At 49.7% G+C, this 15316-nt stretch overlaps 1 protein-coding gene across 4 annotated transcripts in view; it reads right to left on the reverse strand.

Moving 5' to 3' along the window:
• VILL (villin like) overlaps nucleotides 1-11109 on the reverse strand; it is a 39005-nt gene extending 27896 nt beyond the window's left edge. The window contains exons 1-2 of one of the 4 annotated variants that reach the window (XM_030010309.2): nucleotides 10868-11102; nucleotides 10352-10412 (exon numbers count right to left, since the gene is read on the reverse strand). In XM_030010309.2, coding sequence (XP_029866169.1) covers nucleotides 10352-10380 — 29 coding nt within the window. In that variant the 5' untranslated portion in view covers nucleotides 10381-10412; nucleotides 10868-11102. Of the gene's footprint in view, nucleotides 1-2142; nucleotides 2240-10351; nucleotides 10413-10867 lie in introns of those variants that run through there. The other 3 variants (XM_041122719.1, XM_030010310.2, XM_030010311.2) reach the window with 3 other exon arrangements.
• Between the last annotated feature and the right edge of the window lie 4207 nt (nucleotides 11110-15316).

A 15316-nucleotide genomic window follows, 5' to 3' on the forward strand; every position in this document is an offset into this window, starting at 1 on the left:
ATACAGCATTCAAAAGGTCCCTATCAAAGAAAAACCCAAGTGAAGCCTCCTTCCCTCAGTTATCTTTTAAATTTATTTAGAGCTTTTCCTTCCAGCATCAAAACAGGAACAACCTGAAAACAAATCCAGTAAAGACATTTGTATGTGAGGGAGACTTCAGGGGGAGAAATTTTTCAGCAAAACTGACACGGCTCCCTGTGGAAGGCAGCAGGCGTCTTGCTCGCCTGCTAACAGCGCAGGAAACTGGCAGCTGTGAGACACAGCTGGCTCCCTGCTTCTCCCAGCATCCCAACCTCTCCCATCAGAAAAGTTAACCCAAAGGATGCTGAGATTCCTCTGAGCGCAGCCAGCCGTGTTGGACAAAACCCTCCGAAAGCCAGCAATGCTCTACCGATTCCCACCCAAAGCTCTTTGACTCAAAATAGGGATCTTGGATCTGCTCTGCTCCTGGAGCTCCTTTCTCCATCTGAAACTTGCCCATTAGTGCTGGTCCCCACTTTTCTGGGAAATGCTGCCTCTCCCTTCCTCCTTAGTCATTAAGCTGGGGGGAGTGTGAAGCACAGACAAGGTTGGCTGTTTCTTTGGACTTTCCAGCTTCTTTCGGCTGTTAGCCAAGTTAGAAATAATAGGAATATGTCTTATATAATCAGACAGCTCATTTCATTAATGATTTAATGTGGGTTTTTAATTAGATGATCCCATAATTCAACTCCTGCCCAGACACAAAATCCAGTATTTATGGAGTGAGAACTTCCTATCTGTGCTGAAACCAGGAAGGGCAGAAACTTTTCTAACGTTTTTTTTTTTTTAAAAGGGGATGTTGAGAGGCTTGGGTTCATTGTGGGGTTTGAACAGAGATGTCCGGGTCAGTTCCTATCTCAGTCAAACCAGTTTTGCCCAGCGCTGGGTGAAATGCAAATTGGCAAGAAGCATGAGTCAACTGCCTCTGGGGCAGGAATTCACCAGAAAAAAAAACTGGTTATGGGGATGGACATTTGCTTCCTTGTACACAGACACAACTTTACCTCTGAAGCGAGGAGAGAGGCACTAAAGCAGCTGTACCTCCCCTCTTTGCCTCCACATTAGTAATATGCGACTACCCAATTTCCACTTCCAGGGCCAGCAACTCTATTTCCACCATTTCGCAACCACGGAAAGAGGAGACAAGTTGACACGATGAGCGTGGGCTGAAGCGGCCACTGCATAGCAAAGACAACTGCTGGCTTGGAGCTGCTCTGCTGGGTCATCCCCACTCGGTTAAGATACTACAGATTAAACTGCAAAGAGCAAATGCTGCTGTTGGATGAGGGCAGAGGACCTGGAAACCAAACATCGGTGGCTGGCATCTTGGCTGGATGTCACAGTGGGAACAACCTGGAGCCTCCAGAGCTAAAAACAAAGCCTTCCCTAAAGCGATCTAGGTAACAAAGCTGGTGGGTGAGGGCAGATGGGTCTCTGTTACACCCGCTCCCCTTCACGTCCTGCCAAAATCACAGCAACGCTCCTGCTTGCTAAATATGATCCCCCATCCCCTCTCTGATCAGCACAGTGTAGGGAAAAGCTTTGCCTTCAGGAAGGACTGGATGACTAATTAAGTGTCAAGGTCACTCCCAAGATTGGTTAATGAATAACAGTTGGGGTGGAAGTGCCAACAATCACTACTTCATTTTGGTCGACCCGGTACGTGTTGAGAAAGCAGACCTAGCAGGACATTTCTTCAGGCAGACTCAGGCTGTTTGGGTGGGGAGGGAAAATAAGGACTCAGAAGGGGGATAGGAGATCATTTCAAACTCCCGAAGTACGTTCTGAATTAAGCCTGATTTGGCTTGTCTGGGTTTTGGCGGCACACTTACTGGGCTGTAGTCACGGTAATAAAAAAACCCCAGTGAAATGACTAATGCTCTGTACAGCTTCGGGAAAATAGGAAGCAGCTGTGGCTCCAGCCTTTCTAGGCTGAAAGGCCTAATTATTGGGAATACTTGGACTGGCATTAGATGAGGTAAACCAGGGCTGTTGAATTGCTTTCATTGTCTCCATTATAGTTGGGCATCTGGGCCCAAGTAGGTGCCATTTTACGTTTGCAGAGAGGACAGCAGTTAACTCTTGTTTTGCCCAGAGGAATGAAATTCAACATTGAGTTACCTTGTGCGGCTCACCAGCTACTGCTCGGGACCGTTGCTTTGAACGGTGACTGTCCAGAAGTATGGCACTCAACCAACATAAGCTGTCTTTTATTTTCGTGTTGCAAGAGGAGAAAAAGTGGCTTTTATCTCACATGGAAATGATAGGTAGGGAGGTCCAGCAGTGGGACTTGTCTTCTCTCTCATGTTGTCACACAATCCGTCACATAATATCCTCCTCCAATTTTTTGGCAGGAAGGCAAAGGTTGCATAGGTGAGAGCACCTGCGACATACATAACCGTGTGTGTTGGTGACAGCTCCTATCCTCTTGCACAATCACAGGAAGGGTTGCAATCAGAGAAGCTGAATCGCATTACCCATGTTGGATGTGCTGGGACATGGTGATGAGGCAGGGAATGGGATATGTGTTTTGGGGGGGTGGGAAAAAAGGAAAAAGTGCAGCTCGGCTCACCCTCCTCCTCTCAGTCCCGTGAGGTCCGGGTTCAGGAGCTCAGTGTGGCCAGCATGCCAAGGAGAAGGCTCTGCACCGACGCACCCGGCTGACCACAGAGAGCACTTCAGCCTTCTTGGAAAGAGCTGTTGCCTGGCAGCTAAAATTACGTAAAACAGGCCTTGAAATAAGATGCTATTTCTGATCATGGTGGGCAATTAAATATTGGAACAGCTTATTAGGGAAGCTGGCAGGCTTGTCTTTACTTAATGTCTTTGAAATGAGACGGCTAAATGGCTGGGATGTGCTCTCTGGGCTCGGCTCCTCGGGGTCTGTGACCGTGAGCCCCTCCTCAGGTGCTGCACGGTCGTGGTTTAACCCCAGGCAGCAGCTAAGCACCACGCAGCCACTCACTCACTGCCCCCCCCTTCCAGTGGGATGGGGGAGAAAATCCGGAAAAGAAGTAAAACTCGTGGGTTGAGATAAGAACGGTTTAATAGAACAGAAAAGAAGAAACTAATAATGGTAATGATAACACTAATAAAATGACAACAGTAATAATAGAAGGATTGGAATGTACAGATGATGCGCAGTGCAATTGCTCACCACCCGCCGATCGACACCCAGCTAGTCCCTGAACGGCAATTCCCCGCCCCCACTCCCCCCAGTTCCTATACTAGATGTGACGTCACATCGTATGGAATATCCCTTTGGCCAGTTTGGGTCAGCTGCCCTGGCTGTGTCCCCTCCCAACTTCTTGTGTCCCTCCAGCTTTCTCGCTGGCTGGGCATCAGAAGCTGAACAATCCTTGACTTTAGACTAAACACTACTTAGCAACAACTGAAAACATCAGCGTTATCAACATTCTTCACATACTGAACTCAAAACATAGCACCGTACCAGCTACTAGGAAGACAATTAACTCTATCCCAGCTGAAACCAGGACATGCACTTTCAGCAAAGCTGCGCCTTCCCGTCAATTTGACATTAAGGCAGTAACATGGATTGACCCTCATGTCAGCCACCTCCACCAGTCAGAAAAGATCCCCTATCTGTGCTACCAAATCATCTGGGTGGATCATAAAAGGGGTCAAAGGGCTTTTTTAGTCTTCTCTTAAGTAGAGATGGATCAAAACTTGAGATGGGGCATTGGACAGGATGAACTAAGATTGTGAAGAAGCTTCTTGCTCACCTTCTCAGTGTCAATGGCTCTGGAGCTAAGAAGGGACTTCACTGCGTTCCGATGGGCGGGTTTTTCCTTTTTCCATGCATGGCTGCCAGGGATCACCAGACCACGTCTCGTCCAAACAGCTACCTGCCATCGCAGGTGACTGGTCTTTTTTGTTCTTTGCTCATGGGGCAAGTGCTGGGATGCTGAGGACTGAGATGCTAAAGTCTGTTCAGGGTTAATGTGAGTGACGATTTAAGAGCCTGGGACGAAGAGGAGAACCACTGAGTTGATTTTATGTTAATGATGGCCTCTCACACTGGAAGTGCTCTATACCCCAGTAGAGGTTTGAATTCCCTGTTCACTAAATTCAAAGGATGCACAAACATGGATCCACCTAGCCAAGTAATTGCTCAGGTTCTGCAAGAGCAATAACCGGTTTGCCCTGTCTGACAAAAGCTGACCAGTCTCTCCAGGACCCAGTTGCTGTGTCTCTTGAACCCTGGAAATTTACCCCATCTCCAACGACCATCCCAGGCATTACCAAGAAGTAGACCTTCAGCTTAATGCGTCTTCCTATAACCCGTGCCTTCACCCCCTGTCCATTTCTGGCATCTCTGACTTAGTAGCTTATACATAGTCTTTCCCAGAAACCCACTGGTGCTGTGAGCCTTTATCTTTCAGCCCCTTGTGAGCCACATGCAGATGGGCTTCGCGCTAATTCTCCAATCCTACCATTGATCCTTACTTAAAAGCAAGGAGAACAAGGAAATAGTAGGTTACGGGGAAATAACCACCTTCCCAGTTGCAACAGCCCTCAATCTGTATCTCAACTGTCTCTTCAAATTCCTCAGAGGACATCTGATTTAGAAGGGCAGGCAACTCACGATTTATCTCTTCTGACTTTGACTAGTCCCTGCAGCTGCCTCATTTCCACCTGCCATAAATTCTAGCTCAACACCTCGCTCCATCCAGAAAAACTCGCTCATCTCTCCACATCTTTCTTTATGATCTCCTTTGTCCTATTTATCTCACTGCTGGTAGCTTTCCAGCAGTCTGATCTTCAAGCAGATGGTCTTGGGAAATTGATTTGTAGGAGCAGATTTTTCCAAAACTGCTGCTATTTCTGAACCCTCCCTCTAAAATTTTAACAACTGACTCTTTGTCCTGGGAACAGTAGAGCTGTATTGTCCCAGCAAAGTTCTCAACAATGTAAGAACAATGTACTGACAATTAAATCAGAAAGCCTTAACACCAGCCACAAATCCCAAGTCATGCAGTCTGAGTTTCCACATTCATCATGCTGGATGCAGAGCCTAGTGCTCAGCAGCGACTGGCACTGGAAAAGGGAGAGCAAATTGGCTGAATGTGCAGGCTGGCAGTCCTTGCCTTGGTGTCCCATAGAGAAGGTCAGAGCTCCCACGCAGGTTTTGACTCACTGTTTTCCTGGGAAGTCCTTCCCCAGGATGTCTTTGAAAGCAGCAGGCTCTCCCGGGCAGGTAGCATCTCTGCAGGGGGAGGGCAGCCCTATTAGACTCAAAGCTTTCAGAAGCAGCAGCAGAGCCTGAGCTGCAGTAACTTCCCCGAGATCAGTCCCGGTGCCCGATAACAAACTCTTTCGGTGCAAACCCACCTTTCTCTGAAGATCCGTGAGAAAAAAAAAAAAAAACCAGTGGCACAAGAAGCTGTTAAAAGCCTTCTGCGTGCAAGCGCCTTGCAGCAGCATTGCCCCTGGTATGGTGCCAGGTGCGTTATTTTCAAATAATAAAACGCAGCTTGGCACACACCTACTTCAGAGGTATCCGTTCCACCTCTGGCTCCTCTTCGTGAGGTTACTGAGTCAGTAACGGTACAGAGACGTCCCAAGGGAAAGGCGAGCACGTAGCTTGCCAATTCGTTACGAACAAATCTCTCCTTTCTTTCAGCTCTTTCTCCCCTAGTGAAAGGGAGAGATCACTGGCTGGGGACCAGCACTGAACCCGAAGGCAGGGCTTCGTGCCACAGCGAGGGCAGGAGATGCACGCAGAAGGAAAACAAAGCTGAAGCCATTTCAATTGCTCTTCCTGGTTTCCAGAGAAGTGGTTCAGGTTAGAAACGTTCTCACAAACTAACTTCTAATTACTCACCACCTCCAAGAAAAAAAGTGACGATCCTTTCCCCCAGCAGCATTTTAACAGAGCGTTATTTAACCTAATGACTGCAGGTAAGTAAAACCAGAGCTGAGATATCAAAGAGAAGAGAGTGTGTGTTTGGTCACCTGTGCAAGACCCCCCTGAGTCCTGGGAAGCAGCTGCACTTCAAAAGCTTATGGGAAGGGTGTAACAGCTGGAAGTTCAGGAGAAATCCTCAAAAGAAGGCACTTTTTGCCAGCTGAAAATGAGGAAAGGCCACCACGTCCTATGCAGGGTTAAAAGAGCCTGGAGGAAGGTGAGGAGGGGGGGGGTTAGAGGCTGGGACTCATCCACCCTCACTTGGATGTCTGAGTTTTGGGTGCTTAAGTCCAAGGAGAACTCTCCGTGGGTGGTTCCTCTCATCCTGACACTGGGTCTAGGGCAGCTCCAGTGAATCTTGGTCAGAAGGGACTTACCGTCCCCCTGGCCTACGGGGAAAACCGCCAAGCGGAGAGCCCCGCTGGCCACGCAGCCCTTCACCTCTCTTAGAGCGTGGGAGCTCAGTCCCATCCACTGTGCCCTGAGACTCTGCTTGCCAGATCTGTCAGTGGGAACCGAGCCAAATACCGTAAATAAAACCCAAGTACCAGTGCCCACCTGGCCCATCCTTCTCAAAAACCCAAGTCTAAGAGTTATGATTTTTGCTGCTGCATATAACGGCTTTATATTTATTGCAAGACTGTGCACGTGCATATATGTGCATACATGTATGTGTGCAAGATAAAGAGCAGGTTTTCCGCGGTGCACAGTTTAACTAGTGTGGTTGAATAAGCCCTTGCTATCAGCACCTTTGTTTGATGGTGATGGAGCAGGGGTGCTGGTCTGGCTCCACTCAGACCGGCTGGAGAACTGGTTCCCAGAGCACTGGCTTCCCAGTGGAAAGCAGCAAGATTAATATTAACTATCGAAAGGAAGGGACCGGTCCAGTTTTGCTTTAGTTCAGACCTGCAAGCATCACATCAAACTTGGGAAGAGAAACCAAGGACTGTTGGGAAAAAACAGGTTTACCTTTCAGATTTCAAATGAAATGACCTGGACTTAAGCATGGTGCTCCGTGGGTGACTGTGCATTTCCATCGCTTGCCCGATGAGATGCAACGGATTTACTCAGGGGAAAGGTTTGTTTCTCGAGCTGCAAAGGAAAGCTTTCCCTTTGTGTATGTTGGCTGACACACCTCTCCTGAAAAACACCTAGCTTCTGTCAAAAAAAAGCAGGCACCGACCAACCCAACCCAGGCTTCCACATTTAAGGACGGGGTGCTAAGCCAAGGTGTGAGTTAGCTTATATGAGCTTTAAAGTCTTTGAAATGGAGACAGACCTTCACGGGATCTTCTCTCAAGGGAACACCAGCAACACCTGCCTTTTTGGTACCGGTCACCCATACTAGCGTTATCCTCTAGGCTTGTGTGAAACCAGAGGGATGTTCAGAGCCACATACGTGGTGTGTTTATCACTGTTTCATCCAGCCCTTGCAACCCAGGGTGGGCTGGAAGGTCACGCCTGGCCTTCCTGTGACTTTGTGGGTGCCACTCAGTCTCCACCTGCATCTCCCCGCTTTAAGCGATTGCTCCTTGAGGAGCCACCTCCCCACCATCCCACCCTCAAGAGACCCCGTGGTCGCGTCTCCTTCCCGAGATGGCTTTTGGTGGCTAGTCTCTGTTGTGGTAGGAAGAGGGTCCAGGGAGACAACGGGGCAAATGGAGATGGGGTGGATTACTGGGACCGAGAGGCAGAGGAACACGGGGCAATAAGGAGGCATAACTTCGCCCCGGTGCTATCGCGTGCGGTGTGATAGATGGTGTTGGTGCGTCGTGATTTTTGTGAGCTAAACCCTGCGCTGCCCACCTCTGGGGCTCCTGCCCGCCTAAGCACAGCTCTCTGCCAACACGGCACAGCCAGGAGCAAAGCCCCAGCCCACGGGGCTGCGCATCTGGCACTCGCTTGGCATAAAAAGCGAAACCCAGCCCACGCAGGAGCACGGCACGCGAGCGCGGGAGTGGTGTGCAATCCCCTCTTGGCAGAAATGAAGGCCAGCTTTGAGAGAGTAGCACATCAACTGCATAAAGCCAAATGAATAAAACATCCCCGCAAATACTGAAAACAGCTTTAGAAAGAGTCATTCATCCAGGACTGCCTTTTGCACCCAGAGCTGCCAATGGGAGTTTTGTCTGAGCACAGGGAAGGGAACTAGGCATCTGAAAGACTGGGATGGGTGGGATTTGCTCAAACCCAGGCAGCTATTTTGTAAACAGCAACAAAGTACAGTAGTTCAGGCTCTAGCACCCTCCCAAAGGGAAGGTGGGTATCTCGATAGTCTCTGTCACCCAGAAAGAATATGATTTCTAGCCCTGCCTGTTTCCTATCCTGTTTTGTAAGAGCAGTTTTAAATACAGGGCCAGCCAGAAACCTATTCTTTCATCCCCGGGCATGGCAATAGGACATTTTTAGGTAGGAGAGGTCAGCCGCTCTGAATAGCTCATTCCACAGGAACTGGCCGGGATGAAGCTCAACCATGCAATTTAGCATCCCCTACGTCTCATGTCTTTGACTTGGATATAAGGTAATAACAAGTTTCACTGTTACTCTGCCCAGCACTGCCTGAGATAAGCATGAATAGGCTCAGCTAAAGATGGATAACAAATGGTTGGATTTCTTTTTCAAGCAGAGGTCCTTGGAAATCAAGGCAACTGAAGCAAAAGCACACTATCCGATGTCAGAAATTAACATAGATCTCAGAGGACTTTTTGGACTGAAGGATGCCAAAGGCTTAGCAACAATATTCACCCCTTCCTGCATTCCTTTTACACCCAGAATGAGTGGAAAGACAGTGGAAATGTATACTCATCCAGGATAAATCATAATTAGGCCCATTTCCAGGGTTGTATTATGTGGAAAGGGAGAGCATGAGAAGAGAGGCTTTAATGAGTCGTAGGAGTGTGTATCCCCTTGTGACTGCACGGTTTGTTTCTCTGAGGGGCCAACACAAGCTGAAGAACATAGGTGAATAAACAAAGAGCTAGAGCAGAGACATTTTGGGTGTGGTGCGTCCACACTGGGGTCCTTCCTTGTGCAGTTGGACATTTCATACATAGAAAGCCCAACCTGTGGATTTGTGTCAGTCCAGAGCAAATTTCGGAAGGCTGCCAAAGAGCCCATCCCCTGTGACGAAGGAGGGACCTCGAGGAGGAGCGGTGGTGGCACGTGCGTTCCCCAGGGCTGGCTAAAATGCAGCTGGGCCAGGTAGCACAAAGGTTTTCGCCGTGCCCCGAGCTCCCCTTCACCGCACAGGGCATTTCGGGGCTCTGCTTGCACGTGGGCTACCATGTATTTAGCTCTTTTAAAATTGAGGGAAAGCTTTTGGTGCAGCAGGACGTGCCCGGCACAGAGCAGAGCCCCAGCATCTTCCAAGCACGGGGCAGGTGTCTGAGCTGGTCTCCTCCTTGGCTGGGGACAAATGACCACAGCATGGCTGGTGCCGGAGGACCGGGCTGCAGGACAGATCCAGCCTGAAGTCACAGAGTCCATGGTGCATCTCCTCCGTGTCACACGTCCCACACCTCCCCGGTGGGGTCCAGAGCAGAAAAGGTAACAACCTCCGTGCTCAAAGTCCAGAAAAACTTGTGCAGTTCCATGGAAAAGATCAGGAGACACCGTGAGCGTCTTCAGCATCCCTGGCCATGCAAGAGCAGGGGTTTATTGTCTCAACCTAACCAGGGGCCCCAAGATACAGGGGAAGGCAGGAGACCAGGTTGACACCGTTTGTGGCCATGGCACGAAACCTTTGCTCCCAGCTGGGAGACCTTGGCAACTGTTGCCACAAAGTCCTGCCTGGGAAATAACGTCATGAGACCTACGTGTCTGCCGGTGGGAAGGGAGCTGGAGGAGGAAGAGGGCAGCCTGTTCGTACAGGGAGGAGGAGAGGGGAGGCTCACCTCGCTCTGCTAGGAGGAAGGCGAGGGAAGATGGGTCACGGCTTTCCTCATCTGCTCTGCATTGGCTAGTGCCCGTCCTCGCATTTGCTTCGACCCGGCATCTCAGCCCGAGCGGCAGGGAATGGTAAAACCCCACCGAAAAGGAAGGCCGATGCTCTGTGATTGCCTAATCTCTATTTTGCCGGCTCTAATCTGCCCATTTAGCAGCGGTGTGTGAAGAGCACCTGGATGATTCATGGTCTAAGCGCTGCTCTGGTGAGGCCACTTTGCTTCAGCTGTTATAACATTTGTTTACATCTATGCTAGGGCAGCCTTGAATAAGTGCGAACCTCCCACAGATGCTAATTCATATCGGTTCTCCTTTGTGTTAAATATTTATGTTCTTAATAGGCACGCCTAAGAAAAATACTGGCAAGTAAGCCTGCAGCTCAACTCCATTACAACTCAATTTTATCTCAGTGCAATTTGCATCTCAAATGAACAGGATGAGAAAAAACTCCGTACTTACAGAGCAAAACAGCCCAGCAGTTCAGCCATTAGCAGATCTATCCACGAGACGACAACAAGACCTATCGATGAGAACTTACAACGACTTTTTGTCACTGCCTGGACCCGTAACCACGCTGCAAAGGCAGGCGAGCTTTAAGCAAATCCCCACAGCAGCAAAGCATAAAACAAACCAGGCCAAAACAAAAAGCCATTAATTGCTCATTGCGTGAAATCAAAGCCAGTCTGTGCAGAGAGCTAAACGAAAAGCATGTGTCCTTGGAGCTGATACGTAGCCTGGCTGGGTTCTTGGGGAGCTGAGATAGCTGCGTGTTCCAACCCCAACCGGTGCTAATCAGGATGGGCTCATTGCTTTCAGTAAAGACATCCTGGCTTACACCAGGTGAGCGATTTTTAAAAAAATATGAACTCCATTCAATTTTTTTTGGGTGTTTCTTACTATCCCACAGAGCAAAAGTCATCAAACAGTTCTGGCCTTTAGAAATAGAACTAAGAGGGGTGCAGGGAAGCTGCTTACCTTGCTGGAAAGCACGCGGTATCCTCGCGGGTCTCCCTTCTCTGCCGAAGCCAGCGCTTTCTCTCCTCTTTCGCCAGCTAGTTTCGAGGCACTTTTGTTTGCTGTTCTGCTACCTTGTCAGCTCGGGAACGGCAGCGTTCAGTAATTCAATCCTCTACTTAACTGCAGAGACACTCCTACTCGGAGATCACACCCATTCCCAGGCTCACGGAGGGACAAAGAGGGAGCCGGTGTGAGAGAGTTTCAACCAACTCACTGTTTGCATCAAATACCCACCAGCCCTGCATTCGCCGACCAATAATGATTAAGCGCTGCTTTAATTAGAAACCTGTTTTGTCCAGATTTAGAAGGGCAGGGGAGGACTTTTTCCCCCCTTTTCTCTGCCTCTGCCGGACAAAGCGAGGTGCGGTGCTGCTCAGCGCCGCGTTAATGCTTGGGCCCAAGAGTCCCAGCTCCAGTCCCTGACTCCGACTGTCCCGAATTTTGGCACAGTTGGTCCGAGGGGAGAGGTTCTCGGGGCAGACAGCCTGCTCTTGCGCTCCCGGCGAGGCCGAGCCGGGTCTCCCTGTGCTCGCAGGCTGGAGCCCTGGGTGCGTTGCAGCCCAGGGCGATGGCGAGCAGGGGTGAGGAGGATTGCCGCCAAGATTACTGGCCGAAATGGGGACGTAACAGAGCATTGGAGCGTGCAACCGGGCTGCCCTCCCAGCAGAAATGTAATGATAAACCAGAAAACCCCAGCGAAGCTGGCGGTGTTTGCTGTAGCCACCCTCTGCAGCAGAAAGCCGTGTCTGCGGATCATCATTGCGCTACCATTAAGAAAAAAGTATCTGTAAAGGGTGGCCATAATACGCAGCCACCCCCTCCAAAAGCTGCCCTGATGCCACTGGCTGTGGATGACCTGAAGACAAACCATCTCCTCTCATTCCCAGCTGCTCCTTTCTGGCATCCGCATGGTGCTGCTGGCTGCTGGTGGAGGCATGGAGAGGCCTCACTGGAGAGGCATGGAGGCACCGCTCCGTACCCTGTTGTCAGCCGGTGGCTCTGCCTTTTGGGGACCCAGGACTGTGTCCAGCTGTGCTTTGAATATCTCCAAGGATGGAGACTACACAACCTTTCTGGACTGGGAACCATCCAAATCCTTCCCTTCCTACACATCAAGCTTCTCTTGCCATTTCCTTAATTTTTTCGATTAACCCACACAAACTGAAAATAGATATGGATGAGCTCATCAGCTAAACCAGGTGTCAGAATGGGTTTAAACCAACAGTTTCCACAGATCTCATCCACTGACCGCTCTTAGACCTAAGGGACCCGTAATGGGAAGAGCACCCAAAATACCTGTGACATTAGACCGCTGTACCACTAATCACAGATAGCTGCAACTCAGGGCGCAAGCTGAACCTGCTCATTTGTCCTAGGTGTACCCATACCCGAGAGGAACACTTCAGAGATCTTAGTTTCATGGTTGAAGATCCAAAACTGAGTCTTAGCAAGCAATTTATCCCTTAATGTCAGCAGGCTACAGCTCATAAAACCCATAACAGCCTTCGCCTTTCATTTTTCATTCTTTTCATTTCATCATGCTCAGTTGCAGGGAACAGAGGAACCACCTTTTGTGTCTTCCTCCGGTCTACAGAAGACGGGGACCTGCGGCAGGTTCTGCTCTTATCTTTGGAGCCAACCTCAAGCCCACTGCTGGCCCAGCGGTGAGGGTCGTACAGCGGCAGCTCTGGTGGGAGGTGTTAGAAGGTGGGGTGAGGATACCTGGAGATCTCGGAGGATCGGCACCAAAGTCCGTCATGCTCCGGTTCCCCTTTTGCCACATGAAGTCATTATTCCCAGCACCAAGGGTTTAATTAATAGCTGCTGTGTGTCTGGGTCCTTTTCAGTGCTGATATATGCTGATGTAAACCAACCCGTTTCCATGGCTGCAGCTACATGAATTTGAGCTCTGGGATGAAGCATGTCATTCCTATACCCACGGCTTTGGGTAATGCACATCGGGCTCATGCACAGGTGATGTTTGGGCTGCCTGTCCCCACTCCTTTCCATTGCCACAGTGAAAAAGTAGTAAATAATCCTGTTGAGCTTTTAAGGAGCCCAAATCCATAGCAATACATGTAAAGCAGTTTAGAACAGTCAATGCGAAGAGAAAAGAAAATGTTTGTCGTAAAACATGGGCTCATTTAGTGCTGAGCTGTAGGCACTTTTGCTTCCTGCTAATTGTGGTCATGCCATGGGGTTATAGAGCAGAAAACATTATTTCCGAGCAGTTTAACTCAGTACTGGTGGAAAACAGAATAGCCTGACTTTCATAACTGAAACATGATCTGAGACGTTCCTGTTCCAGCTATTTTTCTCATGTGCATGACCTGATGCACTCATATTCTGGTCCTAAGCCTTGACTTGGTATTCCCAGAGCTCACAGATTTTGTGGTTTAATTTTTTTTCATGCATACAGATGGCAGATGAGGCTGTTTTCAGTGTCCCAGTGCAAGCCTAGGACACTGAGGACATTGTCACAGGCTGATGCTGGGGTGAATCAGAAGCTGCTGGGAGGAAGACTCTCCTGAAGTGCAAAGCAAGGTTTGGCAGTGTAATGGCCCACATCTGCCTCAGCCTTGCCCGTCCCACATGCCTGTGGACAAGGTTAACATTGTGCATGGGGAAACAGGCTCTGCCAAGGATGTATTTGCAAAATGACACGTTGCAAAGGTATTTCCACTCTGCTTTCGGGTATGGAGCTTGGGGAGGAAGAGGGAAGGGCCAAACCCTGCAGATGAGATAACACAGCAGGGGCCTCACGGTTTGGAAAAGCAAGGGAAGGAGGCAAAAATCCCCGCAAGCTACTCAAGTCATCAGTGCAAAGACCCATCGCTACTTAAGTGAGGTTAAATGTCCTGGCTTGTAGCAGCCAAAGCATTGCATGAATTTCTGAGAACATTTCGGGGAGCTTTCCTTGACCCACAACCAAAGCACGTGACGTTTTACGACACATTCCTCATGTAGCCTCACTCAGGCATTTCTCTGCCCTACAAAATCATCATGTCCAAATGAAAATCTACATAGTGCCTCATAGGCAGATCCCTACATATTTGATAGAGGAGGACTGGGCTATAATTTACTGCTCCCCCATCTGCTGTACTCCTGGGTATGGGGAAAAATGAGAAAGCAATACATGTGCATGTATATCGACCGTAATAGATGCAAGGACCTCACTTGTTGGGGGCTTATAACTTACTGAAGCAAAAGACCCCCCCCGAGAAGTACATCTCAGCCAGCCATGACCCCTAAGCCGTGAGCTGGGCAGGGATGACCGGCAGCCATAAGGGACTGAGCACCAGCCTCAGGATTTGCCCCAGCTCCTGCAAGGGGAGTTTTGATGTGGGGAAAATGAACACAGCTTTGCTCTTTGGTCTGGCAGGCTCGGACTGGTGGAGGTTGGGGCTTCACGGGGCAGCGCTCTGCGAGCAGCACAGAGCTGCCTTTGACAGGTAAGAGTGTGCTGGTTAATGGTTAACGGCAGCAAATGGAAATGTCTTGGGACAAGGGAAGGTGCCCGGGCAGCGCGGTAAGGAGTGCTCCCCTGCTGCAGTGCCACGGTACGAGGCTGACCTGCACCGATGGAGACACAATCGTCTTGAGCTGTAGGGAACCGTTGCATCCTCCTCCGATCGGCTCGTGTCGGTCAACGGCTCTCGGCATCCAGAGAAGACTCGATCCTGCAAACGAGCCCTTTCAGCACAGCTCTTGGGCAACGCTGTGCAGGGAGCCGTGCGAACGGTGGATCCCGCACGGGCAGGAGTAGGAAGGGCCAAATCCTCTTCTCCCGGTTCAGAAGAAAAGAGTGGCCTTGGCAAGCCAAGGACACAAGGGTAAATGCTGATATTAGCTGGAATAGCTTTGGCGAGAGTTCTAGAGGTGCAGTTCCCCTTCCCGGAGACAACAGCTTGCAGCAGGTTAAGACAGGAGCGGTCTCTCTGGCACAAGGGTTACAACATTGAGGCAGAAGAAACCTATACCTGTTGCTCCAATTTATTGCTTGGCAATCTCAATGCATTTTAAACCAGCTATGTTGGGCTGTGAACTGGGGATATGGGGCTCATGTTTCCTCAGGCTTATGGGAAAAAGCACTCCCCCTCCAAAAGAAAAGGAGAGAGGGCCAGAGATTATGACATTTTGTAGCATGACAGCAAGGTCTCCCAGGGCTTCTGGCCAATCTTGAACCCCTCTTCTATGTCCTAAAATGTCTATGACCCATCCTTGAAGGTGGGAGGCACCACTCTTAAGTCTCTGCTAGCAAGGAGAAATACCGCAGTGAGTGTTAACTGCACTGACTACAATAATGGGCTATAACAACACTGATGGAAATGGACATTCCACGCCAGACCTCCCTTGGTTTTTCTGCGTGAGCTCTGGCTGCTACTGAAGGCTTTGCAGTGATATACT

This window comes from Aquila chrysaetos, chromosome 3 (genome assembly GCF_900496995.4).
Source record: "Aquila chrysaetos chrysaetos chromosome 3, bAquChr1.4, whole genome shotgun sequence".
Lineage (NCBI taxonomy): Eukaryota > Metazoa > Chordata > Aves > Accipitriformes > Accipitridae > Aquila > Aquila chrysaetos.